At 38.0% G+C, this 27,667-nt stretch overlaps 1 protein-coding gene across 3 annotated transcripts in view; it reads left to right on the top strand.

Annotated features, from left to right (window-relative positions):
- Window positions 1–220: 220 nt before the first annotated feature.
- zak (sterile alpha motif and leucine zipper containing kinase AZK) overlaps window positions 221–27,667 on the top strand; it is a 214,693-nt gene continuing 187,246 nt past the window's right edge. The window contains exons 1-2 of one of the 3 annotated variants that reach the window (XM_039757639.1): window positions 221–318; window positions 25,351–25,539. In XM_039757639.1, coding sequence (XP_039613573.1) covers window positions 25,381–25,539 — 159 coding nt within the window. In that variant the 5' untranslated portion in view covers window positions 221–318; window positions 25,351–25,380. Of the gene's footprint in view, window positions 319–24,997; window positions 25,207–25,350; window positions 25,540–27,667 lie in introns of those variants that run through there. The other 2 variants (XM_039757640.1, XM_039757637.1) reach the window with 2 other exon arrangements.

Here is a 27,667-nt window from a genome sequence, read left to right on the forward strand (position 1 = left end):
TTCCCGCTTTAGAGTCAAGCGCATGCGCGCGTCGCCTTTTCGCCTCGTGGTACTGTGGCTGGAATGTCGCCCAGTCAGATGTCTGCGTCATTACCCCCTTCTGATCGCTTGGAGGCGTTCTTATGCCAGTAAACTATGTTGGTGATTCCACTGTCATTGAAAAAGCCCGTCCTGGCGACGTTTGGAATATTTACTTTACTTTAAAAGTTGAAACGCAGGAAACAAGTTACAAAGAAAGAAGATTCAGATCCGTCGCCATACCCTCCCACGCGAGAGAAGGAGGACTAATCCTAAACCGGAGTCTGCCAGAGCTTAAAGGTGAGTCCAGGAATGTGAACGCACTTTTAATTATATAAATGGGTGTCTCTTGTCTGGTTTACTTTCACAAATGCTTTCACCACACCGGGTGGTTTGTCATTCAGGTAAACGCGGCTTTAAATCGACAGTACATCTGCTGACAAGCCGGTGAACTTGGACGCATGTCGGGTGACGGGCACGGGGCATCTGTGACACCTCGCTGCTGAGTGTGTGACAGCAGGGACTGTGCCGTGGCTGTGCGTGCACGGCGCCAAAGAAAAGTAGTACATGGTGAATGTAAGTGAAAAGTAAACGAGTGAGCACACGGAAATCGTGATTGAGAGACAGCACGTGATTGGAGAAGTTTGAATGAATAAGTATGGAAGTAAATGGATAAATCACCCGGAGTGAGAAGTGAAAAACGGGATAGGCTTTATTGAGCGTGGAGCGCTTTTGTGGTTGTGTGCACGGAAGGGTAAACAAGGACGTCAGATGAGACTAATGACAGTTTGTGTGATTGGGAAAGGGAAACAGCGAGAACATGAAAATGTGTGAGGGCTACAGCGGAGAACAGTGAGCAGAACTATCCGAGTGTGGGTATGAGAAGGGAAGTGAAAGGCAGTTAGAACTCTCAGACAGTAGATATTCAATCTTATCTGTGTTGGAAAGTGAAAGTGAACTAATATAAGAGGATAGGCCAATGTGTGCGTGAGAATCTGAAAGATGACAGGGCACACAAGCAAATGGAGATCAGGATGTGAGTGTAAGTGGGGATGTAAACACGAGTTAGGACTAGAAAATGAATGAGACGCTGCCTGAGGGCTGAAGTCAAAGACACTGAACAGACACATCAATAGGTTCCAGAATAAGGGTGTGAGAGGTAAGGTGAAAGACAGTGAGCACCCTTGGGAGAGGAAACATTCACAGGAATGTGAGCTAGAAAGCAAACACGAGCAAATATAAGAGTACAAGCTAATGTGTGAATGAGAAAGTGTTACACCGAGAGGGCTCACATGTAAATGGGGATCAGGATTGTGAGTGTGAGCGGAAAAGTGAAAGAGAGAACATAGAAACGGATGAGTCACGGTGTGTGAGTGAAGGACAGTGAGCAGGGTGTTGGTATATTGGTCTGAAAGGGAAGGTGAAAGACAGCACTCTCGAGAGAATGAACATTTGAAGGAGTGGGTGCTAGAAAGTGAAAGTGAGCAAATATAAGTGGATAAATTAGTCTCACAATTAGAGTGAGAATGTGAAAAACAGAAAGGACACATTTAAAAAGGTACCAGCCTGGGAAAGGGGGAAGTGAAAGCTAGTGAGTTCAGAGGCCTACAAGGGAGTGGGTGTAAATGGATTGAAAGTGTGAATAAGATGAAAGTGAGAACAAGAATTTGTAAATGGATAAATTACGCATGTTAGTGTGGGAGGTGCACTGAAAGACAGTGAGCACACAAGTACACAAGTATCAGCATATGAGTGAGTGTATTCAGAGAATTAACACATGTGCAAATGGTCAGGTGGCAAAATGAGTAGCCCATGAGGTGGCTGGTTCACCTAGCCTCTGCAAAATCCTGTACAGCTTCCATATCCTCACATTCTCGTCACTACTTTGGCCCTCATGTCATCTTGACATGGTGCCCAGCTATAACTCAGCTGCTGTGTTATTGGAAGGGGATTTTAAGTCATCATATCTTAGTAGCCCATAATAAGCACTTCTTGGGTCCCGGGCAACATCCAATAAGCCCTGGTGACATACAGGTAGAATTCCTCTTTGTACCAATATAGAGTTTTACTGGACTGGGTTGGACTACTTATCACCCACAGTATCTTTGAAATGCCTAAATATGCTGTTTCTAGTGACTTGGGAAACGCAATTACAGGTTTTATCTTATTTATTCTTGGGTTAAGTAAATTAATTGTGCATCACCAGAATGGCAAAAGTATCAAAGCCATTAATGAGTTTGGCAATGTGCACAAGCACATCAGCAGGACATTGAAATGCAGTGAGCAGACTCGCCAATGTTAAAATTCAAATAAGTGAGCCCACCCTTAAAGGGGCAAATGACTGTGTGATTGGGGAAACACAAGGGATGTCACAAGAACCAATAGTTCAGTACCAAGTCAATACCCAAATTTAAATAAAAAAAAATCCAAAAAAAGAAATAAATAAAATGTCACAGAGAGGTGAGCGGTGTTGAATATTTTTTTAAAATGCTTTTGAATAACAATTTTGCCTGATAATCCCATCCATGCTGTTTAAAAAAACTACATAGAAAAATCTTTTAGTCTTTGTGATAGTTCTGTGTGGATAAGCCAGATGAATATTACAGTTTTATGGATATTTGTAGTAAGCAGAAATCCCTAGAGCTAACTGTGTGATATGGTCACCTTGTCAATCTTATACTAGGGGTACTCATAGGACTATATAATATATTGAATTTTTTATTTGATTTGATATTTAATAAAAATCAATATGCAAAAACCAATGTCAAGATGTTCAACACTTTCATTAGATTTTTAACTTCTGAATGTTAAATGGAATTTGCAAAGTCTCTTTCTAAGTGTGTTTACATGGCCTGGCATGGATAAGTGTTCAAAAAATAGCGTGAGGATGAGATGAGGAAGTGTTTAGAACAATTTAGCTCTTCTGCCTACAGATGGTTTGGTTTTCCCTGGGATGACAGTTCAAGCAGTTAACATCTAAATATAAAACATGCTACTGCACAAAGAGGCCATCCAGGAATGTGTGGTGTGTACAACGTGCCTTCCTGCCTCCCTGAGAAAATGGGTCCTTGATAACCAAAGTTATGTAAAGTGTTTGCTGTTTCATTGCATACTGTATGAGCAGACAAGCAGCACTGGAAGGAAATAACAGCTGCAGTGACTTACCGTATTGCAAAACACATTTTTGCCTACTTAACTTACGATCAGAAAATACTCATACTTTGTCAATGGTCCAATAACTACACTAATCACTAACTCACATTACACTAGAAGCATTCATCCGTCTATGTCACTTCGTCTCTCCTCAACTGAAATGTTCGAAGCAGGAATATAAGCAGCAGCCATCATAGATTTTTTGTGTGAATTAATAAATCTTTGTGTATTATTTATGGTGTAAACTGCATTACCGGACCTTTTGTTTTAAATGTGAGTTTCTTTAACAGCAATAATGGATATTTCACATAGAGTGCATTCACTTTGCATTAACATTTATAAATGCATTATCCTGGTGATCATTGAGCCTATTAAGTTTATCGGAAATATACAACCATATTATATTACAAACAGGAATTGGATAATAAAACATCAATAAATAAAATAAAAATCTGTGTCATTTTAGAATACCAAATTTTATCAGGCAGATGTTATGTCACTGTTCACTGGGATTGAAAGTGAAGGGAAATTTTCAGGTAGTTGGAATTGCTCTATGTCCACCAAAATTTTGCATTTTGAGATAACTGCAATATCAATTTAAATCCATATCTCCTAGCCCTAGGTACTCCCACCGAAAGAATGGGTCTACATGCTTACAGGTCCCAAACTCAGAGGGGTAGATGATTACATAAGGGGAAAATGTACCCAAATGATGTATTAATCTGTCTTCAACTCAAGGGCAAGGAGGATTTTTTTTCTTGATAAAAAAAAGATGGCTCCATGTGTCCATGTATAGACTAACATGAATTAAGTACAATTATAATAAAATAACAACTGCCTCACCTTGATATCAGTATTTGTAAGCAATTTTTAGAAAGTGCAGCTTAAGAAGTGTATATAACCTTTTGAGAATCCGTGAAAGAGTTGAGTGGAAGACTGCCTTCAATGCAACATCAGGACATTATACAATACAATACAATACAATTTATTTTTTGTATAGCCCAAAATCACACAAGAAGTGCCGCAATGGGCTTTAACAGACCCTGCCTTTTGACAGCCCCCCAGCCTTGACTCTCTTAAGAAGACAAGAAAAAACTCCCAAAAAAAAATCCTTGTAGGGAAAAAATGGAAGAAACCTTGGGGAAAGGCAGTTCAAAGAGAAACCCCTTTCCAGGTAGGTTGGGTGTGCACTGGGTGTCAAAAAGAAGGGGGTCAATACAATACAGTACAATACACAGAACAGAACAAATCCTCAATACAGTATAAAAATAAAAAATTTAGAAATACGGAGTAGAATTTAACAGTAGATGATATCACATAATATGATCTGGATTTGTTTAGAGTCCTGGAGACCTCATTCATCAAGCTGACTCCCTTATTTGGCCATTCCACAGCTGAAATAGCACTAATCCGGAAAGGACCCCTCTTTCCCACAATTCCTGCAATCCTCCATCAGGGATGACTTTACCTTAGGCAGGCAAAACAACTTGGCAGGTGGGCTGTGGCACCAAGTGCCACATTTGAGTACCGAGAAGAGAAACAGAATAGGTGAAGGTTAGTAACAAATTCTAACTCTCATGTTACTTATGTTTTAGTGTTAATGACTAACAACAGAGTTGCTTTCTGTATAATTAATCAGCAGCTCTAGTCAGGATATGCTAAACTGAAGTTGTGAGTCTTCAGCCGAGATTTAAAAGCTGAGACCGAAGGGGCATCTCTTATAGTAGAAGGCAGACCATTCCACAGTTTAGGGGCCCTGTAACTAAAAGCTCGACCTCCCACTGTTATTTTATTAATCCTTGGAGTCCTAAGCAGGCCGGCATCTTGAGATCTTAATATGCGCTCTGGTTTGTACTGTAAGTCATGGTAAGTTCAGACAAGGACTTTGGCCATTTAATGCTTTATATGTTAAAAGGAGGATTTTGAAATCTGCCCTAAACTTAACCGGGAGCCAGTGTAAGGATTTAAGAACTGGATTGATGTGTTCGTATTTTCTTGTTCTTGTAATAATTCTTGCAGCAGCATTTTGGATTAACTGGAGGCTGTATAAAGAACAGTTTGAACAGCCAGTGAACACTGCATTGCAGTAGTCAATCCTACTAGAAATAAATGCATGAATTAATTTCTCAGAATCCTGTTTATTTAGAAAGCGCCTTAATTTCCCGACATTTTTAAGATGGAAGAAACATGATTTGGACAACTTTATAAGATGCACTTTAAATGACATGTTAGAGTCAAGGATAACTCCGAGGTTGCGGGCTGATTCAGTAAGACTTAATGGAGATTCCAACTAAGTTAAATGATGAGAGAATAGTGTTGTGATCAGCGTCATACCCTCCAACAATTAACATCTCTGTTTAAAAACAAGTAGTTCTCATCCATTCACTCCTTTAATTCACTAACACAACTAATTAAAGAAAACATCGGAGAAGCTTCATTTGATCTAAATGAAAAGTATACAGTAACTGGGTGTCATCTGCATACGAGTGAAAATGAACATTATTTTCCTAATGATACAGTAGATCCCAGTGGAAGCATGTAAATGGAGAATAGTAAAGGTCCCAGTACTGAGCCCTGCTGGACACCATATCTCACTTCTGTGTATAATGATGGAGTACTGTCAGCACATTTCTGTACATATTAGAATCGATTTGATAAATAAGAGCTAAACCAAGCGAGCACAGTGCCTGTAAGCCCAACATTATTTTCTAGCCTGTGCAGTAAAATAGAATGGTCAATGGTGTCAAATGCAGCACTTAAGTCTAACAACATAATTACAGTGGAGTTTCCTTCATTAGAGGATATCAGAATGTCATTTACAACCCGAGTTAGTACTGTTTCTGTACTATGAAACCAGACTGGAATTTCTTAAATAAATTGCAATGCGTAAGGTGTGACTGAAACTGATTGGTGACAAATTTTATTATGACTATCTAGTACTGTAATGCCCTTTGGATAGACTAATGCCAAAATTTTTTTTTTTAAATATCTGCAGGGATATGTATATATAAAAAATAAATAAATAATGGTCTACTGACATACTAGAAAATTCAAACTAGTATTCTACCTGGAGTTGTTCCTAGATTTAGTCCTCTGGGGTTAGCTCATTCTACTCCTAGTAGAATTGCAAGTATGGAGTAATGTTAAGACACCATCTACTGCAGATAATTTAGAATAGTGTGGAGAAGGGTACAAGGCATGATGAATGAATATGAAAAGCGTAAAAAGTAATTAATCATGGGCATCATTGGATGGTGATGTAGTAATGTATTAATATCTAACCATGCCCCACGGCTCTGCCCGCGTATTAGTGAAAAAGGACAGTGAGGAGGGCCCTGCCGAGCTCCCCACTCCTGATGTCACGCTTCCCCCTCCCCTCGCCCCGCAGCCTCTGTCTCTCTGATTAGCGAGCATAAATCACTCCTGCAAGCTAACTGATTCTTCGCGCGATGAGTGAAGTCGCAAAATCAATCAGAATGTTCAAGCAAATTATGGAAAAATCCGTTAAGTAGTTCTGTCATTCACTAGCTAAGCTGAGGTAAAGTACATGTCATGAGGCTGCAGCCTTCTCCTTGGCCTGGTGCTTGTCTCTTGGATTCACGCAAGTAAATCAGTACTACAAGCGAACTATCATACATAGTGCAATGAGAGAAGTTGCAAAACCAGCAGAAATGTTCAAGCTAATTCTAGAAAAAAACCCAATCTAAATCTGTTCTCTCTGGAAAAGTGAATGGACATATAGACAGTGAGACAGACAGATGTTGGATTTTATATATATAGAGATGTGATGTGTTCCTGAAAAGCAACATTAAAAAATTACACAAGAATTGTTTGAATAGTTAACTCTAATTGTTTACTGTTTTAGTGACTTGAGGCTTGAATTTTTTGTTAAGGCTATGTCATTATACTGTATTATCTGTGATGGTTTTTTTTTTATCTAAAATGTTAATAATATATTTGTGTACATTAATTGAGAATTGCTTAAAACAAACTTTCATTGAAAAAAGTAAATACAATTGAAATATAAGTTGTCAGGTTAATGACTAACCTGGGAACAAATTTCTAGACATTGATGTCTGATTTTTATTGTGATATGTTGTCTAGTTAGCATGGAGGTGCAATACCTGGGGGAAATAAAGCAATCAGCAGTCTGAGAACAGAACAAATCTGTGACATGGACCAGTTCTGGGGCAATAAATTATCATCATAATGAAAACCACCTAAAAAGCAGTGTGGACAGTGGATTGCCGCAAGAATAACCTGGTTACATACCATTAGGGTAGCTGGAGTTAGGGAAATATGTTGGAAATTGGTGGGTGGGTAATAAAAATGCATCACAGTAAATGGCGACATGTTGTTTAAAATTGCAATTTTTTTTTAGAAAGTTAACACACAAAATAGTGACAGAAAGTTGAAATGTCTGAAAAATGCTATTACTATTACTGCAATATATTATATGGAGAGCTATTATTAATAATTAATTTTTGATATTGTGCTACATTCTTATAGTATAGTCAAACAGAAAATGAGAAAAACTGTCATGTAGTAATCGTAACCTCATTAAGGGTATAGACGTGAACTGTAATGGGTGGAAGGAGCAACAATTGGCTAGTGGCTTTTAAAGAGGGACTTTTGTTTAGGGGTTTATAAACAGCTGGAACAAATAGCTGACAGAAACACTCAAAAGTGTAAAGCCACTATGTTTATTTTGTTAGTAATTTTTTCCCTTGGGACATACCACATGGACATTATTAAGATGTGCTGTCTTTCTTTAAGTCATAGAAAGTGAATTGGTGTCTCAGCTGCTTGTCAAGAGAAATCAGAATCAGAAAACTTTATCCCGAAAGAAATAATTTATGTTACAACTGTCATGTAGACAAAGGTATAAGTATACAAGTATAAGAAATAAGCATGTAAAATAAAATTGTAAATAGAATATAAATATCAAACTCCATCCATCCAGCTATATCCTAACTACAGGGTCACGCTGGAGCCAATCCCAGAAAACAAACCCCGGGCAGGGTGCCAGCCCACCGCAGGGCACACACATACCAAGGACAATTTAGAATTGCCAATGCACCTAACCTGCATGTCTTCGGACTGTAGGAGGAAACCGGAGTGCCCAGAGGAAACCCACGCAGACATGGGGAGAACATGCAAACTCCACACAGGGAGGACCTGGGAAGCAAACCCGGGTCTCCTAACTGCGAGGCAGCAGCACTACCCACTGCACCACCATGCCGCCCCTAAATAGCAAAATAAAGTGATCAAATCCAAAAAGAATGCATGAGATGAAATGAGAGCTGTTAAAGTAATTGCCTACTCACCATAAACAAGTTTGGTGTTATGACATGAACAGGATGAAAGTCACTTGCTATATGCAGTGTGGATACTATTTCTTTTTTCTACCGTTCTCAAATACCAGTGACCAGTATTCAAATGTTTTGCATGAGTCAGACGTTTAGCTGTAAGTATGCATGGGTCAGAATCAGGGCTGTGGAGTCAGAGTCAGTTTTGGGTACCTGGAGTCAGGGTCACAGTCGGCAAAAATGTACCAACTAAGAATAAAGCCTGGTGCATAGTTGTGCTACTACCAGTATGAAGTTCAGCTGAGCTATTATACAACCTGACTTTCACATATTGTAATCTGTATTATGGTACATTACAAAAAATTTTTTCATTTTATTTCATATATAATGTGTTTAACAAGTTCATTTGAGTGTAAACAAGTGTAATGATATAGGTGTAGGTGTGTGCTATGGCCTGATGTTTGTTCAGGGGTTCTTGTCTTTTATTTTATACTGGCCAATACGGTAGAGAGTCAACTTCGTAGCCAGTAGTTCTGTGGTTAAATGATGGTATGTTGCCTTCCTTTAATCAACATGGAAAATACATTAGTATATTAAATACTGAGGAGTCGGGGAGTCAGAGTCAGAAGTACCGGAAACTAAGGAGTCGGAGTCAAAGGATTTATCTACAGCCCTGGTCAGAATATGAACGCCTGTTCTTTGAAGTCCTTTAAAATCGTTAATTATAGACTGCAGGTAAACATAACATATCTAGATGCACCACAAACCTCTTGCAACGACTTTTATTTCTGTCATTGCTGCATTTCAAGCATACAATACTGTGCCAATCAACAAACTTTTTGCGCACTCCTGCTATCTGTCAGCACCTCTATTCCGCATTGCATCTAAGCAATTTTTCATTTCAGTGAAGCAACCTGCTTGATGAGAATACTGAAGCAGTTTTTTTATTTATTTACTGTATCTTTAACTGGTGTGTCTTGTCAGTTAACACTACCAATTTAAAACATTTTAGGGTATATTATCTCTTTCCTGTATTAACTCCCTTGGAGTGTGGAGAGCTGATTGATTTTAGGCTTTAGTACAATAATTAAAGCCTACAATAATTAACTGTAATAACCAGGGCTGTGTTGTCGGTAAAAAAATCCTTTGACTCCGACTCCAGCTCCGACTCCTTAGTTTCTGGTACTTCTGACTCCGACTCCCCGACTCCAACTTCTCTGTATTTAATATGCTAATGTATTTTCCATGTTGATTGAAGGAAGGCAACATATACGTCATTTAACCAAGAACTACTGGCTACGAAGCTGACTCTCTACCGTATTGGCCAGTTTAAACAAAAGACAAGAACCCCTGAACGCACAGTACATCAGGCCATAGCACACACCTACACCTACATCATTACACTTGTTTACACTCAAATGAACACATTATATCTGAAATAAAATGAAAACACTTTTTGTAAAGTACCATAATCCAGATTACAATATGTGAATGTCAGGTTGTATAATAGCTCAGCTGAACTTCACACTAGTAGTAACACAATTATGCACTGGGCTTTATTCTTACATAAGATAAGTACTTAATTATGACTGTTGTTTGTGAAATGGGACATTTGAACTTGCTGTATTTTTTTTCATTACAATTTAAACTTATTAGGAGTCGGAGTCGGTACATTTTTGCCGACTGTGACCCTGATTCCAGGTACCCAAAATTGACTCTGATACCGACTCCTCGACTTTGACTCCGACTCCACAGCCCTGCTAATAACAATATTCATTTATTATTATTATTATTAGTAGTAGTAGTAGTAGTGCTTTGCTGATCAATTAAAATTTATCAACTCCCCAGTGCTAAGTACAAATGTTAAAAATTTCAAAAAAACAGTACAGAGCTCCAGAAGGTACATCAGGTGTTTGTTTTCTAATAAGGAAAAACAAGCTCCCAATAAATGTTTTAAAAGAGACCCTGGAGTTTTGTGTGGCGTGCTGATAACACAGAACAGGGAAGGGTTAGGCTGTAAAACAGAGGGAATGGCTAGTCTTAAATAAACAATAATGCAATGTAATTATTTTTTTATGTCAGTAGCATAATGGTATCAGTTAAACTGTACATAAATGGTTTCTGGATGCTTCATCTCTACTTCATTGTACTCTGTTGCAGCTTCCTATGATAATACTAACTTGTTATATGCTTATGATTACATGGTAAGCACTGCATTATTTTTATGAAGTTTTGATATTGTTGGATACACTAAAACTTGTGCCGTAAAGGATTAAATACTTCCCTTTGCCACTGAATTGCATTAAATCCTATTCATGTTTGTCATTTCACGATGCACTGCAGTTTTGTAATTATATCAGGTACATTTGTTGAACCATCTCTGGCAGGGCAGAAGTTAATTTATAAAAAGTGTCAACATATGTCCACAGAAGCTGTACTACATGGTAGTTTTTCTTATTTTCTGTTTGACTTCACTATAAGAGTGTGGTACATTATCAAAAATGAATTGTTAGTAATAGTTCCTTCATATAATACATATTTTTTACACATTTCTACTTTGTTACTACTTTAGCGTTACGCTTCTAAAAAATTATTGCAATTTTAAAAAAACATGCCGCCATTTACTGTGATGCATTTTTGCTTAGTAGTTTGGCTACTGCCAAAGCTCTGGAGTCCGGTCCTTGAGCACTTGTGTCCTCATATTTGAGGAAAGTATTATAAGGAAAGGCACATTCATTTAAAGAATGCAGCATTGCAAGCATCTGCTTTTCTGTGTAAACTCCTCACCACTGTAATGGGACGTTATACTCTTGCCTGCTTCCATAGTCAACACTTCCTTCATGTGCATTTGAATTTGGAATAAAGTAAAGGCAACGCACCCTTGGAAAAAAATGGTGGGAAGAGATGACTTATGATTGATCGTTGTTTTGTTTTTTTTTCTTTACCTTTCATTGTGTACAGTTTTAACTGGAGCCTTGTGTTTGGATAAATGAAATGCAATGGTGTCATTTATCTAAATTTGTTTTTGATAGCCTGCATGATACCGAACTGAGCTGTATCCCATCTGCTTCAAGATTCGACGTGTTGTGCGTTCAGAGATGCTCTTCTGCATACCACAGTTGTAACGAGTGGTTACTTGAGTTACTGTTGCCTTCTTGTTAGCTCGAACCAGTCTGGCCATGCTCCTCTGATCTCTGGCATCAACTAGGTATTTTCACTCAGACAAATGCTGCTCACTGGATATTTTCCCTTTTTCTGACCCCTCTCTGTAAACCCTAGAAATGGCTGTGTGTGAAAATTCCAGTTGATCAGCAGTTTCTGAAATACTCAGACCAGCCGTCTGGCACCAACATCCATGCTGTGTTCAAAGTCACTCCAGTCACCTTTCTTCCCCATTTTGATGCTTGGTTTGAACTTCAGCAGGTCATCTTGACAAGGTCTACAGGCCTAAATGCATTGATTTGCTGTCATGTGATTGGCTGATTAGATATGTGCATTAACAAGCAGTTGAACAGGCGTACCTAATAAAGAGTCTGTTGAGTGTATATGGAAGGTAGTAATTGCCACTTTTGCAGTTAGTGTAATCTTAATCTGATTAATATATAATTAATTGTGTAGTCCTACTACATTTGATTCACATCACAAAAAAAAAGTGAACTAGTTGACTTTAGATTTCTTGAAAATATAAACTACCAGTGTTTAATGATCTGAGAAAAAAATGTAACTATTCTTGATTGGCTCTGTCAGATTGCTTACAGAAATCCAGTAACTTGAAAAGTTCTGTGAAAGAAAAAGTTAATTTCATTACCATTACAATATATGGTGCATGAAATGTAATTTGGTAGATAGTAAAACACACAAACAATAATCCCTAAAAGAATAAAACAAAAGTTTTTTTTCCCAAATTTCTACTGGAAATTCTGAATCCGGAATCAGAAAAAAAACTAACCTAAGCAAGTAGCTCATTGAAAAATGAATTACTCAAAAATTTCACAACCTTATATAAATAAGATAAATGGGCCTGCCTGGTAAACATAGGCTAGTCTGCTTAACATGTATGCAAATTAACGGAAGCGATTTCAAAAGTCAAACAGAGAAATAACTGTCTGGTATGCGTGTATTATAGGACAGTCTTCAAGGTTTTTATTGGGTAAATTGTATTCCACTTATCTGGTTAAGTTTTATAAGGATGCAATAAAAACATCTCATAGCTGTTGAGTGTACCTTACTGTTTACTTTAACTTTCAAAGTTTTACATAAGGAACCCCATGATGGATGAATTAAATTCAAGTCTGTGGGTCTAACAGAAATATTCTTCTACATCAACAAAAATAAAAAGGCAGACTTTTGATCTGTGTATTGAACATAGTAATTTGAAGTGGTAAAAACAGCTGCACTTTCTCAGAAATCTGAATTGATTTGAGTTGGTTAATTTTACATTTTCTGATATTCCACCTAGTTTAGTATGATTGGCAAACCTGACCAACCTGTTTTTAGAATTCTTTTCAAGATTGTTTATATATATTGAAAAGATCAATGGATCTAATATTATCCCTGAAAGACACCACTTTTAAGAACATGTAATTCAAAATTTTATTTTTATAAAAGTACATTTTATTTACACAGTACAAAATGCAATGCAGAAAGCAACTTTTTCTTCTTCAGAGCTCACACCAGTTACATTTTCACTCAGAAAAGTGCCTTACACTCTAACCCTTTGCCTTTGTTGCTCCCTTTTACACACTGCACCTTGAAATCCCACTTCCTTTATTTTTATCCTTGTCTTCTTATGTGGTAACTAATCAAATGCTTTCTGAAAATCAATGTTTTAATTTACTTTATTAATCCCTGAGGGGAAACTTTTTTTTTCATGACCTTCAGAGGTCAGAGTGCAGGGTCGGCCATTGTGCAGCACCCTTGGAGTAATCTTAAGGTTGAGGGCCTTGCTCAAGGGCCCAGCGGAGTAAGATCTTGTCTGCCAGTAACAGGATTTGAACCGGAAATCTTCCAAATATCTGCGCAGATCCTTAGCCTCAAAGCCACCACTCCAAATTTGCATCTCTGTTATTGTTTGCTTTTTTGCTTCAGAATTCCTTCTTATTAGTGAACCCATGTTAACTGTTCAATAACACACTTGCTATTGCCATGTGATACTCAATCTCCTTACAAATTGCTTTGATTAGTTTCCCCATAATGCATCATAAACTTACTTACTATACATATATTGTAATTATTTGGACCAGCCACATCGCTATTTTTATATAATGAGATGACATTTGCTAGCTGTAATTCTTTAAAGTTTCCTGTGTACGGTCATTTTTGACAAATTTACATCAAGGGTTTTTATATGTGCACTAACTAACCTCCTTAAGCATTCTAAAATTACTGTTACCTGGTCCTCGTTTGATTTCTGCCTTTTTAAATCAAGCAGCACTTCTTTCTGTACAGTTTCAGATCACTGAGTATCTCCTTGATAGTCCTTGTAACTACTGGGAGGTTACCGAATTCTTCATACATGAACAATGTAAGTTTAGATCATTTGCTATTTCACCATCAGTATTTTATAGTTAGTTCTTTCTTTTCTTAATGCAGTTCGCTTCCTACTTGTCTGTTCTTTTACTACTAAAACATTGGAAGAATCTCTTTTGGTCATTGTCTGCCATTTTCATGACATTTCTTTCTAATTGTATTTTAGTATTCCTGATTTTTTCAGTCTTTAGTAATTATGCTCTGATAAGCCCTGCTACTGAATTTTAGGTAGAACTTGTCCTGCATTGTATGTAGAAAATATCCAAGTACTATATATGTTATATATAAGTTTGTATCTACTACTCATAAACATATATATGCACACAGTGTTTTTCTTGTTAGAATACTAGGCCCCCTGCTTGCTTCACTCGCCAACCCCCAGACTGGCGCTACGCACTAGCCACTTTGCGTTTCTCCCACTGCCGTACGGGGATGCGGATGTATAATTTAAGCAGATTGTTATTTTCATGGCAATTGTTACATATGCATAATAGAATTAACTATTTTACATTACAGCAAGTAATTAACCGTATTAAAAATAGTAAAACGTAATAATTTGAAAGTAAATTATGTTTCATGTTGCGTTATACAATTTTGTTCTGTTTGGCTTTGAAATTAACACGCAAATACTTTTTAAACTTACACTTTTACTCTAAAACTTCATTAAAAACAATTTTTTTATTAAATTTTAGTCAATATGGCATTGAATTTTAAATCTGGGCTTGGATTTACATCACGACAACGCAATGTATAACTGCCCGTGAGTGAATTTCGTTTCTTTCTCACTATTAAATAAAATTACTTTTTCGAATGTTTGTCTCTGTGATTTGTTAATTTTCTTTGAAAAAGCTATTCTAACGGGAAACTGTTAACGTTTTAATTCGATTGGCATATCAAGATCTCCTTTGGTGTCTAATGTTATCTATGAATGATGTACTACATTACCTTTCTTGGATACATCCTTCTTTCAACAGTAATTTGGACGGTGGAAGACCAGACGGTGTTAATGGTTGTAGATATTCTTTGGGATATTGTAAGTTGTAAGTTGTATTCTTCCGCATGATTACCACCAACTGTTGCAGCATAGTCTATTGATATGCATTTAACCAATTTGCAGTGTAACCGATCAACAATTTTTGTGAAAATTTGTTTGACTTCATCATTTCTCGGTGCTAGGATTGCCTGTGTATTCATTTCTTCAATTGATAACCCTTTGGGATGAAATTCTTCAATACGATTTGGACATTGTAAGACTTCTTTATTTGGGGTCGTAAAGTGAGGAAAACGTAAAAATGTATAAGAGCTGAGAGAGCAGGAACTGTGTCAGTCAAAAGCATTCACACGAATGAGGGGTGAGAGGACCTTGCGCGTGGTTAAATATGGTTGAGAGGAAGGCTGGACTTGAAAAAATCTCATGGCCAAAGTCTCACAGGACTGGAAAAAATCTCTTGGAAATAGCCTTGTCTCGTCTCAGGATTTTTTTTTATAATTGAGAGATTTATTATTAAGATTGGCTGTTCAGTAACCCTATGACTAATGGGTAGAAACAAGCCCTGGATCTACTGGTGAAAGTGCTGCTTGTCAGAAGGGAGGAGTAAGAAAAGTGACTATACAGGTTGCATGAGGTCTTCAATAATCCTGTTTGCATTTCTAAGGCAAGAGTTGTATATGTCCTGAAACTGATGGGAGCTAGATGTTAGTAATATTCTGTGCCGCTTTCACCATTCTCTGCAGTTCTTTACAGTTTTGAGGAGGAGCCATACCAGGCAGCATCCAGTGAAGACGGACTCCATTGTGCACTTGAAGAAATTAATAAGAATAGGTAGAGATATCCGAGCTGACATCTGAGATGCTGGTGAGGCGTCTTGGAAACAGCAAAATGTATTGTGCTTGCTTCAGTTTTATCAGTGATGGTCACTCCAAGAAATTTAAGACTGCTCACTCTCTGATGTAAATGTAGTCTGCCATCTACTTCCTGACGCCTATGAGCAGCTCATTGGCTTTTCTGACATTTGTAGGGCCCTATGATTTCCACGATGTGGAAAACACGAACAGAATCACGGAATTAACTCTTAACAACGGATTTTAGATTTAAAAATGGAAATGTAAGGAATTTAGAGACTAAAGAGGTGACTGTTACAAAACTGCCCAATAAATTAAATGATTGAATAATCTGTAGTTCTATCCTTCAGATACTGTTTTCTCGTTTGTTGTTTTTGAAAATTCTTCGTAGAAAGAAGTGTCTCTATCTGTTTGTGTGCCTGTTTCCTGTGTATTTTCTCGTTAAATGCACACGAATTAGCTAGCTGCACGAAACAGAAATTTCGAGGCGAGCAGTATCAGATACCCTAACTGCGTTGAAAACACTAAGAAATATGAGTTTAACTGCAAAATTGAGGGCACAACAATATCCCAGCAACTTTTATGAATCTGCACAACCTTTCTGCACATTTTGCCAGCATACCATAGACTGGACACGAAAAGATACTTGCAATGACCACGTCAAATCTAAAACCCATCTCAGAAACAAGGAGTAATAAAGATCGAAAAGTGTTCCCCTTCAGGTAACAACAGAGGAAAGAACAAAATCGTCAGATGCAAGACACCAGTTTGCGGCCATGTGAGTCAGACATACCGCTCGAAAAAATGACAAAGAAGCGTCCTTTCTTTATTAAGCATTGTAAACAAGGAGGCGTGCTGTCAGAAAATGAGAGCAGTCTTCGTCAGACTCATTTGCCCCGTGTCTTTGAACAACATATGGACGCCGTTCTTCGAAGGATTTGTGGTAAGAAAATATATTGTAACCACTGATAACCGAGACCACATAGTTCTCATCATGGTGATAGGTGAGTAAACATTTGGCTGTATGGTTATTCTTCTATGTAGGGAGTTCTAATTGTACTGTGTAATTGTAATTGTACTGTGGATCATTTATCCAATTAAATTATACAGGTGTTAACCAGTATTAACAGTCATTCCTATAGGAAAATGTTATTAAGTGAACTGCACTGGTTGTTAACGGGTTCCCTTTTAAAAATTAACAATGATGTTTCTGGATTTCATAAATGTTTTGCCTCGCAGTGACGAGGCACGCAAGGTCCACTTTTGACTCTTCCTTTAGATAGATAGATAGATAGATAGATAGATAGATAGATACTTTATTAATCCCAAGGGGAAATTCACATAATCCAGCAGCAGTATACTGATACAAAGAAACAATATTAAATTAAATAGTAATAAAAATGAAAAGAATTAAAATAAAATTAATGTTCGCATTTACTCCCCCGGGTGGAATTGAAGAGTCGCATAGTGTGGGGGAGGAGCGATCTCCTCAGTCTGTCAGTGGAACAGGACAGTGACAAAAGTCTGTCACTGAAGCTACTCCTCTGCCTGGAGATGACACTGTTCAGTGGATGCAGTGGATTATTCATGATTGACAGGAGTTTGCTTAGTGCCCGTCTCTCTGCCACAGATGTTAAACTGTCTAACTTTACTCCTACAATAGAGCCTGCCTTCTTAACAAGTTTGTCCAGGCGTGAGGCGTCTTTTATCTTTATGCTGCCACCCCAGCACAACCGCGTAGAAGGGGGCACTCGCCACAACCGTCTGGTAGAACATCTGCAGCATCTTACTGCAGATGTTGAAGGATGCCAACCTTCTCAGAAAGTATAGTCTGCTCTGAGCTTTCTTACATAGAGCATCAGTATTGGCAGTCCAGTCCAATTTGTCATCCAGCTGCACTCCCAGATATTTATAGGTCTGCACCCTCTGCACACAGTCACCTCTGATGATCACAGGGTCCATGAGAGGCCTGGGCCTCCTGAAATCCACCACCAGCTCCTTGGTCTTGCTGGTGTTAAGGTGTAAGTGGTTTGAGTCGCACCATTTAACAAAGTCTTTGATTAACTCCTCCTGCCCACTCCTGATGCAGCCCACCATAGCAGTGTCATCAGCGAACTTTTGCACGTGGCAGGACTCCGAGTCATATTGGAAGTCTGATGTATATAGACTGAACAGGACCGGAGAAAGTACAGTCCCCTGCGGTGCCCCTGTAGTGCTGCACACAATGTCAGACCTGCAGTTCCCAAGACGCACATATTGAGGTCTGTCTGTAAGATAGTTCACAATCCATGCCACAAGGTGTGAATCTACTCCCATCTCAGTCAGCTTATCCCTAAGGAGCAGAGGTTGGATGGTGTTGAAGGCGCTAGAGAAGTCCAAAAACATAATTCTTACAGCACCACTGCCTCTAAACTCGGCACCTACAAACATGGGCTGAAGAGCAGGCATCTCCTCAGATTTAAAGAACCCTTAAAAGCGGGTCACTATTTTTTTTCTAAAAGTGACGTTAACTTTCATCTCAGAAGGATGCATCAAACTAGTAACAGCTCTTACAATTCTGGAGGACACTAAATGTCCTACTGCAATCTCAGCATACAGTATCGTGGAGGATCTGGGCTCTTACCTGATGAATGGAACTGTAAAATAATGTTCAATTTTTGCTAGTGTGCTGTTTCATTAAAAGGAATGTAAAGTGCCATGACATTATTATTTGTTTTGTTGTAGCTGTTACTACTTTCTTACAGTAAAAAAAAAAACGTTAAAATCCAAAAATCCGAATTAAGGAAAAATAAAATGGTGAAAATCGAAAATCAAAAAAAAAAACAAAAACAAATGGAATTTGTGAAAAAATAAAACTGATTCCATAGGGCCCTACATTAAGGGTGAGACTGTTTTCCTGGCACCATTGAGTCATCAGGTAAATCTCTTCTCTGTAAGCTGCCTTGTCATTGTTGTTGATCAGGCCCATGATTGTGGTGCCATCAGTAAATTTAATGACACTGTTGGAGCTGTGTCTGGCCAAACAGTCATAGATAAAAAGGGTCTGCACACTAGCCTGTGGAGTGTCTGTGTTGATGTTCAGCATGGTGGATGTGATGCTGCCAATTCATACATGCTGAAGTCGAATATCCAGTTGCAGAGAGTGGTGTTAAGTCCGAAATTGTTTAGTGTTCATCATTGACAGTACAACAATGTTTAATGCTGAGCTGTATTCTATAAACAGGATTATGACATAATCGTCTTCTTGTTATTCAGATTATGTCATGGTAGTATAAGGGATATGTCATCATATATAGACTGGTTATCATGATATTCAAGCTGGAATATACTGTTTATTACATCCTGCATTAATCTTTTATAGCACTTTATCATGATTGGAGTGCCACCTGTCTGTGGCCATTCAGGCTGTCCAGGTTTGGGATAATTGTCCTTTTGAAGCAGCTGGGGGACCGTAGATTCAGCGAAATAGATACCACTGAAGACTTCAGGCTAATTGCTCACTACAGGTTTTTATAACTCACTCTAAAACTCCATCAGGACCAGATATCTTATAAATATTAACTTGCATGAAAGTTTTCCTTATGCTACAACAAGTGTAAAAACAAAGAAATATTAATCATGTGGTGCTGCAGGCAATTAAATGGTGGGCTGCTTGTTATTACAGTCAAAGTGAGAGTAGAAGATACAGATATTAATGCAATACAGTTTATTTTTGTATAGCCCTCAATCAAACAAGGAGTGCTGCAATGGGCTTTAACAGTCCTTGCCTTTTGACAGCCCCCCAGCCTTGACTCTAAGAAGACAAGGAAATACTTCTAAAAAAACCTTGTAGAGAAAAAATGGAAGAAAGCTTGGGAAAGGCAGTTCAAAGAGAGACCTCTTTCCATGTAGGCTGGGCGTACAGTAGGTGTCAAAAAAAAGGGGATAAATACAATACACAAAACAACACAAGTAATCCTCAATACAGTATAACAGTACAACAGAAATATTACAAGATATTAAGTTCATATGCTAGTGAAAAAATAGATAGGATTAGAATTTACTTTGTAGTTCATAGGCTTCTCTAGTCCTTGTTTAGCTTACGATAATTGTTACTGCTGCTATACTCGGACTCCATCTTACTTCCATGCTCATGTTTAGCCACTTTGATTAATTCATATGTGCTTTTCTTATACAGTATATTACCACATCACTGTTTCATAATGCTGCAGTGGGCTGGCGCTCTGCCTGGGATTTGTTCCTGCCTTGCGTCCTGTGTTTGCTGGGATTGGCAATCCCCCGTGACCCTGTGTTAGGGTATAGCAGGTTGGAAAATGACTGACTGACTGTTTCATAATCCCTTCAGGAAATTTGTGATGTAACCAGTGATCCATTTTCTTATTAGGGAATTTGCAGATGGTTTTCATAGACACACATCCTTCCACACAGTTTTTTGAACAATCCCATTATGACGTTTGCATAATCATCCAGATCTCATGAGAATGCAGTAAACATGTCCCATTTTACAAAATCATTGCTGTCCTGTAGTTGATCTGCTATTTCTTTAGTCGAGAATTGAGATACTTTTTTTTTTCAGCTCCTCTCATTTCAGTTTGTGTTTTACAACTGGCAGCAGGAGTACTGACAGGTGATTGGACTATTCAGCGTGGAAGCAGATTCACATCTTTCATCGAGTTACAGCACTGATCTAGAGTATTACCACCCCACCCATTGTGAGGAAGGTAACATGCTGGTGATATTTAGAGTAACCATTCCTTAACACAGCAACAATAAATAATCCTTTAGGATGTAAACTTTTTTTTCTGAAATGCTGCTGTACAGATATAAGGCCAAATTAGAAAAAGTTGGGACAGTATGGAAAATGCAAATAAAAAAAAATGCAGTGATTTAAAAATTTTCTTTCACTTTAATTTCGTTGCATACAATATGAACTCCAAGATATTTCATGTTTTGTGTGGTCAACTACATTTCATTTATTAATATACATCTATTCCCACATTTCACAGCTGTAACACCTTCCAAAAAAAGTTGCAATGGGTGCAAATTTTGGGCCAGTAATGAGTACAAATAATTAATGATGTGATTTCAAACAGGTGATGTCAACAGGTGATTGTAATCTTGATTTGGTACAAATGCAGTATCCATGAAGGTCTGAGTCTTTGAGGAGCAAAGATGGACAGAGGATCTCCTGTTTGGCAACAAATTCATGAGACAATTATTGGATTATTTAAAAACAATGTTCTTTCAAAGAAAGAATGGAATAGATTTGCATATTTCTCCCTCTTCAGTGCATAGTATCATTAAATGATACAAGGAATCTGGAGGAATTTCAATGCATAAAGGGCAAGGGTGCAAGCCAAAGCTGAACCCCCATGATCTCCAATCCCTCAGATGGCAGGTCCGGCATCAAGAACCATCACTCATCAGTATCTGATATAACCAATAACTGATATATAATGGGCAAGGGATTACTTTGGCAAACCTTTGTCAAGAACTACAATACTAATATCACACTTAAAATCTTATCCCATTTCAACTTCTTTAAATTTTTTTGCATTTATACACAGAAGAATACAATAGAAGAAGTTCAGCGAATACCAAGTAGAGGCAAGGAAAAACATGCTATTTGTTTGTTTAAACAGTGGTATAAACAACAAAAGGATGACATATAGTGTCTGAGAAACTTGAATTTATTCATTGTACTTATAAGTACAAACACTTCTACAAGGAGCAGTTGATGGACTGATTGCGTTTAAAGCTCTTGGAATGAAACTGTTTCTGAACCGCGAGGTCCATACAGGAAAGGCTCTGAAGCGTTTACCATATGAGAGCAGTTCAAATAGGCAGCGTGTGTTTGATGCTTTAAACTGATAATTCTCTTTCAGATCAGCTGCTGTAGAGCTGTGATTCCACACATGAAACTGTTTCTGAACCGCGAGGTCCGTACAGGAAAGGCTTTAAAACGTTTTGCCGTGGCTGAGACAGCGTGTCCATAAAGCTGTATACCGATAATTCTCTTTCCGATCAGCTGCTGCTGTGATTCACACTCAGATACAGTGATATAAATACTCTGAGTGGTGCAGTGAGAGTAATATAGAAAAAGATGATCTGCTGTGGCAACCTCTAACGGGAGCAGCTGAAAGAAGTAAAAGAAGGTGCAGTGAAATGGCTTTATAACCTTTACCAGACTGATAGATCTCAGTTACTTCTGTTCTCATTTGTTCCTGAATTTCTTTGGATCTTGGCATGATGTCTAGCTTTTGAGGTGCTTTTGGTCTACTTCTCTGTGTCAGGCAGCTCCTATTTAAGTGATTTCTTGATTGAAACAGGTGTGGCAGTAATCAGGCCTGGGGGTGGCTACGGAAATTGAACTCAGGTGTGATACACCACAGTTAGGTTATTTTTTAACAAGGGGGCAATTACTTTTTCACACAGGGCCATGTAGGTTTGGATTTTTCTTTCTCCCTAAATAATAAAAACCATCATTTAAAAACTGCATTTTGTGTTTACTTGTGTTATATTTGACTAATGGTTAAATGTGTTTGGTGATCAGAAACATTTTGTGTGACAAACATGCAAAAGAATAAGAAATCAGGAAGGGGGCAAATAGTTTTTCACACCACTGTATATGATATAGCTGCGTCAGGGATGTGGATCTAAAAAAGAAAGGGAAACCACACTGGAATAAAAGCACTGCTTTGAGTACACAACATTTTTGTGCGTACGCACCGTTTATACATTAGGGCTCTGATGTTTCTTGTTTTGCTATATGGTTGCAAGACGTGACCATGTCCAGTGACCTGAGATGAAGACTAGACTCCTTTATTACTGTGTCTCTTTGGAGACTCCTTGAGTACCACTGGTTTGACTTTGTGTTTGAACGAGTGGGTTCTAATGGAGTCTCAAATGAGGCACATTTCTTGCATTGTGAGGGAGTGTCAGTTACGGCACTATGGCCACTATAGCCATTCCCCGAGGGTGATCTGGCTCACAGGATCCACATTGTTGAGAACCCAAGCGTTTTGGACCAGGTCAAGGGGACGCCCACATAACACCTGACTGCGACAGATGGATGGTCATTTCTGGGACTGGATTGTGTGTCTGTCAACCAGGATCCAGAGCTGTTCCATTATGTGGTGCAGCAACGCACTACACCAGTGCATGCTCCCTGACCTGACCTAACTACACTGTATGGCCAGAAATATGTGGATACCCCTCCAAATTATTAAGTCCAGGTGTTTCTTTATTAACAATTGCATAAAATCAAGCACATAGCCATGCAATCAGTATTGAGAAACATTAGCAGATCATACTGAAGAACTCAGTAATTTTAAAAGTGGCACCGTCATAGGAAGTCAACTTTGCCACAAGTCAGCATGTGAAAATTCTGATCTGCTAAATCTTCCCCGGTTAACTGTAAGAGCCATTATTGTGAAGTGGATATGCTGAGGAGCAACAACAGTCATGAAGTGGTAGACCATGCAAACTCATAGAGCAGGGCCACTAAGTGCTGAAGTGCATAGCACATAAAAATAGCCTGTCTTTTCATATCAAAGTTCAGGACTGCATCTAGAAGGAACATCACCACAAGAACTGTGCATTGGGAGCTTGTTGAAATGGGTCTCCATGACCTAGCAGCTGCACAAAAGCCTAAGATCACGCTGTGTAATATACATCTTTGGCTGGAATGGTGTAAAGCACACTGCTATTGGATTCCAGGGCAGTGGAAACATGTTGTATGGGGTGATGAATCATGCTTTACTATCTGACAGTTTGATGAATGAATCTGGGTGTGGAGGATGTCAGATTGGTGTAGAAGGGATAATGGTCTTTGGATGATTTCAGGGTTTGGGCTAGCCCCCTTGGTTCCAGTGAAGGGTACTGTTAATGCTACAGCACACAAATACATTTTAGACAATTGGGTGCTTCTAACTTTGCGGCAACAGTTTGGGGAAGACCCTTTTCTGTTCCAAAATGCCTGTGCCCCTGTGCACAAAGCCAGGTCCAAAATGACAAACTATCAGACTTCTTTGGACTGAATTAGAATACCAAAGGTGAGTTCTTGCTTAACATCAATACCTGACTTCAGAAATGCTTTTTTGGCTTAACAGGCACAAATTTATGCAGACACACTCCAGAATGTTTGTGGAAAGCCTTTTCAGAAGAGCGAAGGATGTTATTGCCATAGATGGCATGGTTAGGTTAAGGACAACTCCATATTAATGCCCATCATTTTGGAGTGGGATGTCTAACAAGCTCATATAGGTGTAATGGTCAGCTGGCCATAAACCTTTGGGCGTATACTGTATACTACCATTAGAAATTTATATGAAAGGAAGATTTAGATATATGTATTTTTTGTGGTATATTGCATGTGATTTGCCATTTTATTTTTTGATTGTACTGTATGTATGTTGTGTTTCTAGTTGAGTATGGTCTATTACATTTACCAGTTGCACGTGCATTATATTAAAATTAGGCCTTAAAAGACTTAGCCACTGAACCCACAATGCTGAAATAGCAACAGCAGATTGTGAATATTAACAGGTGAATTACATTTTTATTGATTGAACTTTTTTTAAAATTGATTATTCTCAGAGAAGAAGCAGCCCTGAATGAGATGTCACTCTGTCACCAAGCATTATAACCTTTCACAAATTAATAGGTGATAATCAGCTTGAATCACATAAAGGACATGTAGATTACTTTTAGTAATAAAACTGAGATGGAAATTAAACAGGAATCCAATTATGATGAGATAGTACTACTAATGAGGTTCAACTATATAACATATAATCTATTTTAAAGGGCCTTGCAAGGATATTCTGTAACACTGAAACACACAAAGTTTTTTTAGTATTGTTTTTATTATCTTTGTTCCTTTCAAATCTTTACAGATATTCAATGTTCTGATTATTTTCAGGTTCATATTTATGTTGACTTCTGTCTTCTCTCTAGCTCTCCTAGTCTCTCTCTTAATACAATAGCATATTGCACAGTTTTCATTTGAACTGCATGCATTATGTTTTTCTCAGCTGATTTTAAGCTCAGGGCCATTGGAGTAAATGAAGTAGTGCCTGAACATTTGGGTAGTTCAGCTGTGGATATTTTATGCAAAGTGATCACAGTGCAGAGAGAATGCATGCCTCAGATTCCAGACTCCTTATACAACCTCACAGTTGAGTCTCAGCTTTCCATTTGTCAAAGCCTGTGAGATCAGGTCTTAGTGACATAGTAGCTGTTTCATGGATTGCGCTATGCCCTGCAGTCGATGGTAAATCAACTTGGAGAATCTATTAAAGTCAGCCGCCCAGCTTGAAGTTTTCTAATCACTCACTAAGTCTTTGAAAAGCCTGTAAGTTAGACTATTCTACCTAATTTTATGCTTGTTTTTCCTAGTGTTTTCAATGTTTTTCTATGTGTAATTGAGTCTTTTTAAAAACATATTTATGCATATCCTTGTTTTCCTTCTTCATACCGTTTACTCCTGCCTTTCTAGATTTCGGACAGTATCACTTGTCATTATGAAATGTCGTCCCTTGGAGCCTCCTTTGTTCAGATCAAGTTAGATGACATCCTCTTCTATGAGAACTGTGGCGGTGGAAGCTTTGGAAGTGTTTATCGAGCAAAATGGATATCGCAGGACAAAGAGGTGGCAGTAAAAAAGCTTCTTAAAATTGAAAATGAGGTAGGAGTTATAATTGCCTGTGCATTTCTACCTGCAATTTATAATTGTACGTATAATAACCGTGTTAATTACTCCCTTTTTAAACTGGTGATATTAACTTTCATACCCTCTGCTTTTGCAATCATTAGACTTCCCCCTTTTTTGACAGGAGCCTTATGAATAATAATAATTCGCGTGATGAATATTGCTGTTCCTTAAAATGACTTGTTTCTTCTTTTATAAGTACTGAAAGAGGGGATTTACCACATAATTAAAAGCTGGTTGGAATAGGAGCGCTGCAGAGTTGGAAGAGCGACTCTCGTGTGATTACTTTTTTTGTCTACAGACTCCTTGCATTGATCCCAAAAATACTGTTTCTTGAATGCCTTCAGCCCACACAGCGATGTAGTCGAGTAACCTAAATAGCCATATACCCAAGAAATCTTCTATTGATAGTTCATCCAGCATGGGTCTAAATTTGAAGTCTCTGTGGGCTCCTTTTGTTGTTTTGATCCACTATATTATATGAGCTTTAGCGAAAGTAGTACTCTGACAAATTCATCAGTGAATTTTGGCTATGACCTATAGTTTATGGACAGTGATCTTATAAAGTATTGACACTTAATATGTTAAAGAAATTAATGAATGAAGAGCTGAAAGCCCACATATAAAAATATCTGCCTGTGTCTACGATGTGTATAATAATTGCTATTAATAGAACCACCTTGTGTTAAATTACATGTCCAAGCTTACACATATGTTTATGTATAAGTAACTGTTCAACCAACACTCAGTCAACAATGCTTTATGTAAGAAGAGTTGCAAAGTTGAGGCCCACAATGAATAAATAAATACAAATGAATAAATAAATGGCTGAGATTAAAGACCCAAAAGATAATTCACTTTTAAGAAACAAAATAGTAATGGAAACCTTGGTTAAAGCCAGTTAGTAGGTAGATATGATTTTTATTTTAACCTGGCAATAAGTTCAGATGAAAAGCCTGTTTTGACATCACAGACATTTCAACATAGAACAAAACAAATCTGAAAATGGACATAGTGCTGCGACAAAAGCAAAACATATTATCCAAGGAGACATATCCTTTTATCCATTTTCAGATTATAATTTTGCCTAGTTTAGGGTTTCATGCAGGGAGACATACCTGCTCTGGATGTAAGACAGGCAGCAACTCACATACACATCCACAGTAACTCACACCAGGCCAGAATGGAAGGTAACATACAGTATGTACCCTAGAATTCAATTTTAGAAGGACATTGTTCATTTAGACAGGCAGTGTGACCAGGTGGCTGACATACTGGACCTAAAAGCAAAAAGCTGCAAGATCAGTCACCCTCAGACTCACCATGAGTTTCTGAGCATATGCTTAAGCTGCCTATGGTCCAAACATACCACTGAATTTGCAAACAATATACCTCAGTACTTAAAAACACCTTGGGATGTTTTCAACTCTACAGTGAAGATAAAATGATTGTCTTTAGTTTAATCTTTCTCAAAACCCTGAACTTGATAAGTGGATTAGAAGAATTAATAGTCAGTCAGTCAGTCATTATCCAACCCGCTATATCCTAACACAGGGTCACAGGGGTCTGCTGGTCCCAATCCCAGCCAACACAGGGTGCAAGGCAGGAACAAATCCTGGGCAGGGTGCCAGCCCACCGTAGAATTAATAGTTTATTATAAAATATATTATGCACTCCCCTGTGATTTGTATTTACACATCTTTGTTTGATTAGTATTTTATATTAAGTAACTTACAAATAAAAGATTTGTAATATAGTTATTTCCATATTTGTATAACTACAACACTAGCAGGTGTAACGTGATTCACTCAAAATCGCATAATGAATGAGTAGTCTCCAATGTAGGTACTGTATTATGTATAGTATCTTTGATCATGAAAATCATTTCAGGGTGCTCCACAGATACAGTATAGTATATTTTTCTTACAATTGTATATAAAAAGACTTATCTCAATGTATTTCACAGAGATAAGATATTGAAAGTTGTTTCCATGTTAGTGCCATCATGAGAGAGATACTGCTCCATAATAAAAAGCTGATTTCCTCTTCATTCTGCCCATTATATTTTTCTCCTATTTTAGGAGTTTAATTGATCATCAGACCT

Source organism: Polypterus senegalus, chromosome 6, assembly GCF_016835505.1.
Source record: "Polypterus senegalus isolate Bchr_013 chromosome 6, ASM1683550v1, whole genome shotgun sequence".
Classification (NCBI taxonomy): Eukaryota; Metazoa; Chordata; class Cladistia; order Polypteriformes; family Polypteridae; genus Polypterus; species Polypterus senegalus.